General features: G+C 44.4%; 1 protein-coding gene across 2 annotated transcripts; it reads left to right on the top strand.

Annotated features, from left to right (window-relative positions):
* The first annotated feature begins 3,343 nt into the window (after positions 1-3,343).
* On the top strand, positions 3,344-11,802 carry STOM (stomatin). Of its 2 annotated transcripts, none has more exons than XM_065737362.1 (7): positions 3,344-3,409; positions 6,438-6,541; positions 7,367-7,439; positions 7,815-7,897; positions 9,850-10,053; positions 10,540-10,674; positions 11,597-11,802. In XM_065737362.1, the coding sequence occupies exons 1-7, from the start codon at positions 3,358-3,360 to the stop codon at positions 11,789-11,791; spliced, it is 846 nt and encodes a 281-aa protein (XP_065593434.1). In that variant the 5' UTR covers positions 3,344-3,357; the 3' UTR covers positions 11,792-11,802. The 2 variants fall into 2 exon arrangements, with proteins under 2 accessions (XP_065593434.1, XP_065593433.1); XM_065737361.1 differs by lacking the exon at positions 3,344-3,409 and adding an exon at positions 5,528-5,682.
* Positions 11,803-12,785: the final 983 nt, after the last annotated feature.

Genomic DNA, 12,785 nt, shown 5'->3' on the forward strand with positions numbered 1-12,785 from the left:
TCCGGGCTGTCCCACTGGGACACACATCTGTACCCTCAGTGACAAACTATGGGGGCACTTCTTCTGAGGCCGAGCTCCTGTAAGCCTCACGTGCCATTGCACTGCTGCTTTAAGGGCACCTCAACGACTTCCACTTGTTCCAGTGCTCTCCTTTCTCTTCTCTATTACCTGAGGCTTTTTCTGTTTTGTTAAACACAAATTTTCTCCTTCTCCAAATATAAAGAAGCAACGAAATCATTATCCTGAGGAATCAAAAAGAGCAGCAGCTGCCAGCTGAATTGTGGGTAAGCCCAGAAATGACAAGCAAAACCTTTTGCTCACACGACTAGCATACGAAACAGCAGAGGGAATAGAGGAGGGGTTCACAGGAAACTCATCGGAGGGCACTGGGAAATTCCAGCGCCTCTTACTTGCTTTAGCTTAGAATATATTCACTCAGTACAGCCATGAAACACAGAGGTAGACTTCGTTAAATGTTGGAAACCACTGTTACATCGCTTTTTCTTTTTCTTTTTTTGCTTCTGTTTTGTTGGGTTTTTTTCCTGCTTTTATTTCTCCTGCTGGCGTCGGGCAGCTCAGCACCTCACCAAGGCTGCACCTCGAGCTCCTGAACCACTGCACAGCCAGGATGCTCAGCCCTCTGCTCCGAGCCACAAGAAATACTCCAGAAAATAATAATAATAAACAAATATAATCCATGAATGTGGAACTTCAGATCTGCCAATGGGACATCTACGAGAATTCAAAGGGTTTTATTCTTACTCATTTGAAGTGCTTGAGAGATTCCTGAAGCGTGTCTGCTGCCCAGGGGTGGCTGGGCACTTACATTCGCTGCATGGTTGAGCAGATATTCTTTATATTTTTAATAAGGAAAGCACGCTACATCAGAAAATCATTATGCCTGCTAGTTTCCATCCTGACTGCAGGCCCGGCTCCCAGCACAGGGATCCCTGTGGATGAGTTCTGCTGAGTGGGCTGCTATGTATATCCATCAGTGTAAACAACCTCCCCACAGTTCACCTCCCAGGCTCAAAGATGTGATTAACGATATGCCCTTTCATGTGGGAGAAATGATTCTGTTTCAAACAACTGAATGTGTCACGTTTCTCTTGTGGGGCTCTTGATTCCAAATGATAGATGCTCTATTTCCACAGGAAAGGATCCTATGGTATAAAAAGGGGCTCTGAAATGAAGCGCAGAATTCTACGAGGTGGGAAGCACTGGTTGGGTTGGCTGTCTGCTTTTGTTCAGTTGTTGCTGCTCTGGGCGGAACTGAGTGCAACTCGTGTTCTTCACAAGAAAATCAAAGTGTGCAGATGGACTGACTGCAATTCCTCATGTGATGGATATATATACTCCAGAGGTATAACTCCAAATCAAAAGTTGACAAAATATTTAAGTGCACATATGGATAAGAAGATAATAAGTGCCTTAGCTTATGTGAAGGTAAGTTCACCCCTAAAACTGAATGGAAGACAGCAATGGGAAATGTCTGCAGGAGTCCCTTAGAACCTATTGCTAAATAGGAAAAAAAACAGTGACAGTGCACAGTAACGCTCCTCAGTACCAGTTCACTCTGTGCACTCACTGTGGGATGCTGACAATGCACAGCACGTGGGAGCTCAGGTACAGTGGGACCACCACGTGGAGCTCTGCACAGCACCAGCAGCTGTGCACCAACACCAGCACGTCTGGGAGCACAGGAGCGACATTCAGGGGAACAGCCCCTGACAGCCATACTGTACTGTAAGAAGGACTGGGATGACACAAACCAATGCACTTCAGTGTTTCCAAGGCTGCCGTGGGAGAGCTGTGCTTGGGACCCGGCTGACACCTCGTGGTCGCTCTGTGTTCCGCTCTCAGTTTTTTCCGAGGACTGAAATTGCATTTGGATGCACACAGGTGAAACACAGCAGCTGCAGCTGCTTTCTCCCCCAGGATGAGAGGGGCATGGGGGTGCTGCTCCTCATGGACTGCCCCACACACCAGAGCCCACGGAAGGATCGCATAAATGGAGGCATTACTGCAAAATGATACCGAGGAGTTGGTGTTGCTGTGAGCGTCCGTCTTTAAAATCACACTGACTGATGTAAATGAAATCCAACCAGTCCTAAGGATTCCCAAATCCATTTTCAAGCCCAATGTTCTTGTCCTCTGGAGAGCCAGAAATCAAATCCTTCAGTACCTTTATTTATTGAAACGAAAAACGCAAGACCTTCCAACACTGCTATAGCCTGGGTTGTAAGGCTGTAACTCCTACATAATGGTCGCATCTCCCACAGCCCCCACCTCTCGGCTGTGAAGCTGTACGCTCGTGTTGCAGCAGATGGCAGTAACAAACCACACAACAGCATCCTCCGACCCTCACCTCTCCGGCCGCGCTGGAAAATCCGTGAAGTGCAAAAGGACGCAGGGTTGGGTGCCTGAAACAGAAGGCTTTCTCCTCTTCGAGCAAACGGTAACACACCTTTGGACTTAAGGACATGAAATGGTGCCATTCGAGCTTTAAATGGGGTGAGGTGGTCGGCTCCGTGTGGGATGGAAGGTTTTGGCTGCAGACTTATGAGCTTAGCAATAAGGCAAATTTACAGATGCTGAAATGACCACAGAACCACAGAAGAATAGGATAGCATGAGTTGGAAGGGACCCACGGTGTAAATGTAAATCAATAATGATACATGTAACTCAATTCATATTCAAATCACCGTACCGTACTACTGGCACCAGCTTTTTTTCACTTTTTTTACTACTGGCTCCAGTACCAAACTCAGGAGATCGTCACAACTCCTCCACTCTGTGGTTGCACAAAACACATTGCTCCCATTTCAAGCACATCCTTCCTCTCCTCCTCACCGAAAGGAGACGTTCTCAGCACTCTAAGACCTAAAGTCAGCAAAGAAAAAGAGAGAAGAAAAAGCGGGCGGTCATTTTCCTCGCACACATCGCAGCACGTTCCGTTTCCCCGTACGTGCGCCCGGAGCTGCGCGTGCCCACCTGCGCTGAACCGTTCCCTACGGGATCAGCTCCGCGTCCGACTGCTCCACGCGTGGCGCTCCGTCACGGGGCGCTCGCAGCAGCTGCAGGACGGGACACCTCCGCGCACGGTTACGGCAGTGAGGGCTGTGCCCCCTTCCCCCACGCGGCCCGGTTCGCTGCCCCCTCCGCCTCTCCCCCAACCCCATAACCCGTTCTGCTCTCTCCGCTCCCGCATCGCTGAGCACGGAACGCGCGGCCCAACGGCCCCAACGGTTCCCCCGCACGCGACCCACCCTCGCGGGACGCCCCCAGGGGAAGGCAGGGCGGAGCTGAGCGGAGAGCGGAGCGGAGAGCGGAGAGCGGAGCGGACGCGGGGCGGCCATGGCGGACTGCGAGGCGGGCAGCGCGGCGAAGGCGCAGATGCGGGGGAACGGTAACGGGACGGGCGCGCGGTGCGGGGCGGTGCGGGGCGGCTCCGTCCCGTCCCGTTGGCTGTCGGTGCTCCGAGGGTTCGCTCTCCGGTTTTCCGTTTCGGTCGGACTTTTCTTTCTTTGAGTAGCGGTTTTTAGTTCGTCGCTCGGCGAAGTTTGTGTGTTTCTCCTCTAAAGTTCGCCGCTCCCCGCGCGGTAACGCGGAACAGAGCGCGCAGTTCCCGGAGCGAGCGGGAGTAACCGCCGCACACGGGGACAGAGGGAGCTGGGGAGCGGTTGTTTTTACGCCGCTGCATTTTTGAGCCGAGCGTTGCGGGACGGGTGGGACGGGAGGAGCGGGCGCGGTGGGTTTCCCCGGCTCGGGCGGTTGGAGCCGCACCGCATTTGTGTGCGGTTCCCCGCGTCGCGCGGCCGCTGCGCGGAGCGCTGCGGGTGGAAATCTCGCAAGGGGGGCCCCGGAATAACGCAACCGGCGCTTTCTGTTCCTGCTGCGCGCTGCAACACGAGAAGGAAGTGACTTCTTAGGACCACCGTGCACAAAGGCTCTGGCTGCTAATCCGAGTTGCGGTATAAATAACCGCAGGTCCGTGTGGGCCCCAATGGCTCATGTGTGGCTCTGGTATTCTTGGGCAGGAGCTGCATTTCATTCTGTGCTCGTTATTAATATCCAGCAGTGGTTGCTGTGATCCCCAGCCCTTTCCCCTCGTGTGCTACTGGCTCTCCTGTGTGTTGTTTTGGAGGTCAAAACATAATTGTCAGGGTAAAGAATCTACAGACTCAGGAGGCTTTAGACATAATTCTGACTAATTAGGCAACATCACTTTGGCTGTTTCCCACAGGAAATGCTTTGAGATGCTCTAAAAAGAAATGAGTTCTCGTCAAAAGTATTAGTCACTGTTTGACAATTAGCAAGCAGTCGAGTTACTGTCATACGATAACCCTGCTTGGTCATTCCCATGCTATCTGGGATTTCAGGTGGCAGCATGTGAGTGCAGACCCTGTTTGGTATTCCAGCCTTCCTCTCAGTTAATTCCCCCACGTATCGTGCTGTAAGTCTGCTGGGATGTCTGTATGGTTGTGGAGGAAGGGCCTTTCCCATCACTGTGTCGAGCAGTCGTACACGTTTGCTATCTGACTGTGCTGTGTTTGGTCACGTTGCATAGTCTTTGTGGAAGAAAATACTTCTCCAGTGAAGGCTGTGCCACACTGGGAGCAGTCCTGGGAGAACTGCCCCACCGTCTCCTGGCACGAACTGTCTTCCTGTTGGATGAGCCAAGGGATTATTCCTTGCTAAAGTAGCAGGAATTCTTCCCATCAGCTTCAACGTGTTTTAATTTTCTTTCTCCTCGTGGTTTATTTCCTTAAAATGTACATAATTTATTGCAGACTTTCTCAAAATAAGATTCTTTGCTTAAGTTCCCAGTGTGAGCTCTGGATGTCTTGAAAGGCAAGACTACTGCTAGTGTGCAAAAAGAGGAGTGTTCGAAGCAGTAGGGGTATAGAATGGTTTAGCAAAACAAGAGAGAGCTCAAGATGTGAAGGTTGGGTTACTGCACGCTGAGAAATGGACACAAGGCCATAGGAGAGGAGTCAGGGTGCTGAAGTTGGGCTCCTTCTGGTGTTAAGTTGGGCTCTGAGCATCTTTTCATGACCACAATGCAGTAGTACAAACGGAGCTGTTCTCATCATAGGCATTTTTTGTTAATATACATGATTCTCATGATTAATAGTAAGCAATCATTGCTTGGCAGTTCCTCTCTTTATTACGGTCTCCAGGCGTTGTCTCTGCGATAGCGTCTCGTTCTTTCAGAGCTGTTAGCTAATGCCTTGTTACGAAATGGGAGGCGTTGCTCTCCAGTAACACGTTTGCTGCTGTTGGCTCACGGCTGCTCAGTGCCCACACGTATCACACAGATCATACATCTCCTTCCCTTTTGCAGAATTCCTGGAAATCACTTGTAAATTGTGGAGCAGATTGTGTAGGTGACTTTCCATAGAGGAACTGGAAAATGGCACGTGATGTTACACACCTCAGTGAGGGTTATTGTGGTAGGTGAACTTGCAGATTACGTGCCCATGGACTTCGGAAGCTTTGAGTAACTCTCAAGTTCCTGACACATCATGAACAGAACTTAACTCCTGCACCTCCGTACTCAGTGTTACTTGTGCAGATCTGTGGCACAGTTTCACAAACTGTGTGAAAGAGGAATGGAAACGTCCGTGCTGGTTCCTAGTCCTATCAATCTATCGACTTTTGTGACTTCAGTCAAATACTGTGGGTCTGAGTTCACAAAATATAGTTTGTAATTTGCTTTCCAAATTAGTGATATATAATGACTCGTCTGAATCGTTTCCCTCTCTATCCAACACATCTGCTGCTAATGCTGAATTCAGTCGTGGGTACCCACATGCTTACACATGTACCCATGGTCATTAAAATCAATTAGTACTTTTCAAAATCAAGATTCTCTTTTATAATAAAATTGGTTCTACTTAGAATCACTGCTGAGTGGGGACTTGGAGACTTATTCCTCATACTTAGCCAGTTTTTCTCAGCTCTGCATCTCAGATAATTGGAACACAAATCCAATTTGCAGTGTCCTGTTGCCAGGCATGGCATGGGGCATTCCCATCCCACTCCTTTTGAAGTAAGTGTTGTTCTGGCTTCTGTCCTCAACAAAGGAATGGGATTTCTGTTGCTGCCTATAGATCATCGCGCTAGAAGACCTGGGGGAGGAGGATTTGAAAGTCTGTTTGTACCTGTTAGCTAAAGGAGTGGTGGAGATGTGCGTGCTTAGTTCTGTGCAAGTGTTACCTGAACCACATCCTGCCCTCAGCCATCTGCACCACTTCCAGAGCAGTGCATAAGAAAGCAGGACTGGGCTGTTAATGTGACGTGATGTACATCTGATGAGTTTGGCCAGAGGAGGAATGGGAATAGCAGCTTATTTGAAAGGAAAGTCCATCACAGGTGTTCTCCTTCATAGGATGTCTTTTAAAAATATGACAATTTCAGCTCTTTTCTTCCAGGTGATGCTGATAGCGGCCTCGGTGTGTGTGGATGGATCCTGGTGATCCTCTCTTTTTTTTTCACTGTTCTTACATTTCCTATATCAATCTGGATGTGCATAAAGGTAAAACTTTTCACTGCTAAGTCAGATCAAAACTTCAAGCAATGCACTGCTTCCCAATTTAGGATTATATTACTGAATTTAAACACAAAGAAGCCCATATTTTCCTGGACTGTGGCAAACTCCAGCATTTCAGTTTGTTAATCTTCAAACAAAAAAGGAATTGTTGCACTGGCATCTTCCCTATGCCTCTTCCCTATGCCAGTCACTGTCAGCTTATAAAATAGTTTGTAATATCAGAACAATTCTAAGGATTGGTTTCTTCAAAAACAGAAGTAATTTTTCAGGAGCTCTCTGTGTATGTGTATGTAAGTGTACGTATGTGTGTACACACGTATTTGTATACGTGATAGATTCCTAGTGATTGTGCCCTTTGTGAGAGCTTTGAGCTTGATGTTTCCAGTTTCCAGACATGAGGGAATAACTCCTTTGTTTTGGCTGATACACTCCATCAGAACTGCAGGTGGAAAACCTCTGCTGTGTCACATCCACTATGCTGTGATCTCTTGTTGCTGGGATATTCCCAATGCCCACTCTCAGTGCTTGCATGGTGTTGCCCAGACCAAGTGTTGTTCCCTCTGCTGTTGGCAGACTGTGCTGTGGTCTGAAGAATATTTCTTTGGGAACAGTTTTCTTACTGTTCCTTTTGCTCTTTGCCTTTTATGAGTAAAGTTTAGTCTAAAATACTCAACAGCAGCCAATACAGAAATAAAATGTAACGCATATTCTATGTGAGACTTAGGACTGTGTTAGGACTGGCATGTGTACTTTGTAATCCATGATATGCCTGCCGGAAACCCATGGGTGACATCCAGCTATTTATTACAGATTGTAAGGGAATATGAGAGAGCCATCATCTTCAGACTTGGACGCATCTTGAAAGGAGGAGCAAAGGGGCCAGGTACGTCCTGGAGAGTATTCTTCATTTTTGTTCTAATTGAGTTGGTGGAAAAATAATAGCTGCCTGCAGATGTTAGACTGGAGTTCCTCACATTTTTTTTATTTTATTGACAATGTATGTTATTTATAGGGAGAAGGTAGTAAACTAATTATGTGTGAGCCTTTCCTAGACCTCCTTAGTTAGAGCTGAGCAAATTGAGGCTTCTCAGCATACTTTTCTTCTTCTGGCATGAAAGCCACTAGGAAACTGCTGAGTTCAGTCCAAAGAGGGCTGTACAGATACAGTGTATAAATGATTTAAGCTTATTGCCATAGCTAGTGCCATCTATTCTAATGACCCATTCTCACATCCTCTTGGATGGATGTTTTTCTACAGGTCTCTTTTTTGTCCTGCCCTGCATAGACAGCTTCATCAAAGTTGATATGAGGACCATCTCTTTTGATATTCCTCCCCAGGAGGTGAGCTTGCACTTGCCTTTGTATCTGCTGAAGTGTTTGCAGAATTTTTTGCGCTTTATTTTTCCTTTCTTCCTCTCAGTACTGGGCAGCATGTAATTTTAATGTAGACTCATTGCTTGTTGTGAAACATACTGTGAAGAATACACGTAGTTTTCGGTGGTCTGCTCTCATACACAGGTTTTGTGTACGTGCTGCTTCTATGTCCTGCTATGTACAGGGACATATGGAGACACACTGCACCTCATGTCATCCGATAACCTTCAGTTTGGAGGTTCTGAAGTACAGAAATGTGTTTAATTTCTTGTCCAATTCTACTTGGACATCCGAATTTCTGAGCAGAATCTCTCAACAGTTCAGCTAGCTGAACTAAGTAGTGCAAAAAGACAGCAAAGAATACAAAAGGAGTCTTCTAAAAATGTTAAAATGAACAATTGTATGTTAGTGATTTTAACTGTGTCTGCTGAGTATCTGGTGTATTTTTCAAGATAGACATTTAAAGCAACCTGCCTGGTGCTTCTGTTTTCTGTCATGTTTGCCAGCCAGTTTATTGCCCATCATTACTTGTAGATGTAGACAGATGGCAGCTGTCATAGCATGCTCTAAAGGGTAATTGGTAGAAACCTAATCAGTGGCAGGCATGATGTGGTTGCAGCTGCTGATGTGCTATTAGTAAAGTTCTACATTTTTTTTGTTTTGTCTTGATTATATTATGCTTGTGGGTTTAGGTTTCCCTGTTTTCAGTAGGTAGAAGCAAAAATATGTAGTAAAATATTAGTAGTGCATGACTTCTGTGCATGCTGTTTGTTCTTTCCTAATGCTATTACAAAAAGCTGAGTAAAATGAATAGACTGGAAACAGAAAGTAGGTGAATCTCACACGTACTGCTGTCTTGTCAAGTGACATGGTCCTCATCTTCTAACACAGAACACCTCTTCACATGGTCATGTGCACTGTTTCGCTCTCTTTATAACGAAACAGTAAAATATAATTAATATTAATGATTGCTTCTTTCTCATGCACTTTCTTTTAAAGCATCAAGAATACCTGTCCTTATTTTGGCAAGTACATCTTTTCTTCAGCATACAGGATTTAAGGAAATCACTTGAATCTAGCAATGAGGATGTTCACAAATTTCCTCTGCCATTTGCCCAGGATACCACATCCCCTTCAGTAACACAAGGTGACATTTCAGTCAGACTTCTGAGAAGGACAATGAACTGCCAGATGAGAACAGCACTATTTTAAATGAGACGTGGAAGTAAGGCTGACACACAGCTGATATGTATGGCCTTCAGGCAGACAAAAACAATTCTGTTGGTAGCCAGACATCCTTAGCATTTTCTAAAATATCTCACAGGCCCTTTGCTTCTCTGGGCTTCGTTATACACTGACATCCTTTATGTACAAAGTTTTTGCACTTCAGTCAGCTAACTTAACACAGCCGCTGCCGTGCTGGAGTCTCTAGCATTGGCTGTCCCAAGGTTCCTATGGAATAATCAGTATTTGAGAATTGCCTCCAGCTACATCCACACTTGTGTTATGGGAAACTGCTTGTGATGCTTGACAGTGCAGCTGAAATACACTCCTTCTTTCCTCACCTGCTTTCTAAATAGCTTGCCTGTTTTGCCGTTGTTTTATAAACTGACACACCTGCACAGATGTCCTGCTAAATCAATGGTCTTGTGACTGATTTTTCAACGAGGAGCACTCTGTTATCATATTCAATCTTAGCTTGACAGATCAAGGCTGAAAGGTTTGTGCATCTTTATGTAGAGATGTTGATACGCAACATACGTGTATAAAATGTGTAAAACATGGCCTTCATGGCACCTGCTTTTCCTGGGGAAGAACTAGACACTTGTCCAGTAAAACAAGTATGAATTATCATTATATTCAACAAATATGTATTTAGTTATATTGTATTATTATATGTTTTTGACATTGCTTTTTAGATTTTGACCAAGGACTCCGTGACAGTTAACGTAGATGGAGTGGTTTACTACAGAGTTCAGAATGCTACCCTTGCTGTGGCAAACATCACAAACGCTGACTCAGCCACACGTCTTTTAGCACAAACAACTTTGAGGAATGTTCTGGGGACCAAAAACCTTTCTGAGATTCTCTCTGACCGTGAGGAGATAGCACACAACATGCAGGTATGAGCAGTGTAAGCAGTGCATTTAACAGTCTGTCATGCATCAATCCTGAAGATAAATTGGAGGTTGGGACTTAATTTTACCTTTTAAATAGTAACCCAAGTTTTGATTTGGAGCTTTAGGCAAAACCCCATTGAGGGCTGTTGGAATGGTATTCAGTCCAATAAAAATGAGTGAGTAAAACAATAATAAACTAAACGGGCTAGCAAGTAAGGAGGAGGGATTTGTGAGAGGAGAATTCTGGATTGTTATGTCAATATGCTGCTGTTGAAGGAAATCACACCACAGAATTCAAGCTTTAAGCGTTTGCTTACAACAGTTATGCTTTTGTAATTATCAAAGGATACTGTAAGTACTAAAAACCCATTAAATGGAAAGTGCAAAGAGTTCTACGACAATGCGTTTGGTTCGATAGTCTTTCTTCGAATTCAGATACTTGTTTGCAGCCAAGTACATGGCTGAAATTAACTGTCCTGCTTTAAATAGGCTGCACTTGATGATGCAACAGATAATTGGGGCATCAAGGTGGAACGTGTGGAGATCAAGGATGTGAAATTACCTGTACAGCTGCAGAGAGCAATGGCTGCAGAAGCTGAAGCTGCACGGGAGGCGAGAGCAAAGGTAATGGCATTGACTTGTGCATTTCGTGGGGCTTTTTTGTGGCTTATTTTTGGCCTTCATGAATAACTTAACACAATGGTTTGGAGGATGAAGACTGTTTTCCATATTGGGTTGTGGCAAATAGGAATGCAGGGTAGGATTCTTGTGGATTTGGATACAGCCACTTGTTGCTTGTTTCAGCTTGAACTATGCAGTTGAGATTTCATTTGAAAATGTAGAATCCTGGTTTTTTTACTGCAAGAGTAAAACGCGAACAGAACAACTCTGAGGTTACTAGCTGGAGACTGCAGCCAGTTAGGAGCCAAACTTCCTTCCAGCTTTTCAGCCCTGATTTTTGGAAAGTTCTTTGTTTTCTCTTTTGTTTCTTCACATGAGAAATGAAACAGCTGTAAAATGTAGTTCTGTCACCCTTCCTCTGACCTGCAGAAGATCTTTAAGGCTCCAAATATTAGTTTTTAGATTACTTTCTGAAGCTTAATTCCTTCCTGATTTTATTATTTATTCTGGTGTTCAAAAGAATGTTTACTCATGCTCAGAATATATTGTCCCAATGCAGAAGAGCCCTGCTTGTAAAAATATTTATGGCAACAAATGAGCAAACATTTAAAAAGAATGAAGGAATAAAAGGTATTTTCCCAGTGAGAAACATGTCATTCATCTGTCAAGCTCTTTTCAGATATGTAGGAGGAGTACCTTCTGTTTTTAGTAGGCAGTGCTGAAACAATAGAAAATGGGCAGAGAGAACCTTCAAGGCAAACCAGAGCAGCTTATATCTAAGTGACAAAAGGCAGTAGGAGAGGTCACTTGATTAAAATGATAAGCAACGTCTTTGATTTATGACTTAAGGTTGAAGTCATCTGACATACTTCTAACTTATTATTGCACCAGAATTAATTCCATTCCACTCATTTTGCTTCTCCAGGTAATTGCAGCTGAGGGTGAAATGAATGCTTCCAGGGCCCTGAAAGAGGCATCTATGGTTATCACAGAGTCCCCTGCTGCTCTTCAGCTTCGTTATTTGCAGACCTTGAACACCATTGCTGCAGAAAAGAACTCCACCATCATCTTTCCGTTGCCCGTAGACATGCTGCAGGGCATCTTAGGTGCAAAACGCTAGCTGCAGGGTTTTTATTCATACAATATGCTTCCTGTTGCTATGCCTGTGTTGATTTATGACTCTTAAAGCACTGAAAAGTCACTGCTTTTATCTGTACATCTTCCAAAAAAACAATTAAAAAATAAAAAGCCATAACCTTGATTCCTGTTTGCAAATAGACTTCCTTTCTTGTTCTCATTTTAAACACTGCATTTTATCCAGGTCCAATAAATGCATTCCTAACTGTAATTAGTGGGAGGTGTTTAACAGAAGGCTCTGTACTGTTAATATACCTAACAGAATTAATGATTCATGTGTCAGTGGTTCTTCTGAGCAGACCTGTGCTATTAGTTGTGATGCAAAGGTTTACATTTAATGCCAAACACATAATCTTCAGTGCATGTCGTCTCAAGGTACAAGTTTGATAAACTGTATTCATATTTTGTACCTGTTTTGTAAATGTCATTAAAGATTAAAATGGGATTAGAATTAAAAGTTTGCATGAGAGGGAGATTCTTTAGGCAACCACTGTTACTTAATTTGGAATCGAGACCTTAATTAATGGCAGATGAGAAAGAAAACAAAACCCAAGATCAATGAATAAAGTGCTTGTTTTTTCTATCACCTTTCTGGAAAGGTCAGTTCTGTATTTTCAGCTATTATCACCTCTGCATTATAAAATCAATAGACCTTTCTACAGATGTTGGGCAGTATTATAGTTAAGGTAAGCAGAACTAAGCTTTTGTAGAGGTGTAAACATGGTTAACAAAGATGTACTAATTAGCATCACTCGTGCACACACTTGCAATAGGAAAATAAAGGTACTGTATGGCGTGCCATTAATCCTTGGGGAAGATGAGTGAGTCTGTACCTGTTGCTATGTACTGGTCACCCCTGTGAATTCTTGTTGAAAACAGCAACGCTTGGTCCTCTGATCCTGAGTTAAAAATCGCTATTTACTATTGCTTGATCTTCTGAAAGAGAAGAATAGAGGCAATTTACCAGGGTATTAAAT

This window comes from Cyrtonyx montezumae, unplaced genomic scaffold, assembly GCF_038088225.1.
Source record: "Cyrtonyx montezumae isolate F1298 unplaced genomic scaffold, pur_monq_1.0 scaffold_20, whole genome shotgun sequence".
Lineage (NCBI taxonomy): Eukaryota > Metazoa > Chordata > Aves > Galliformes > Odontophoridae > Cyrtonyx > Cyrtonyx montezumae.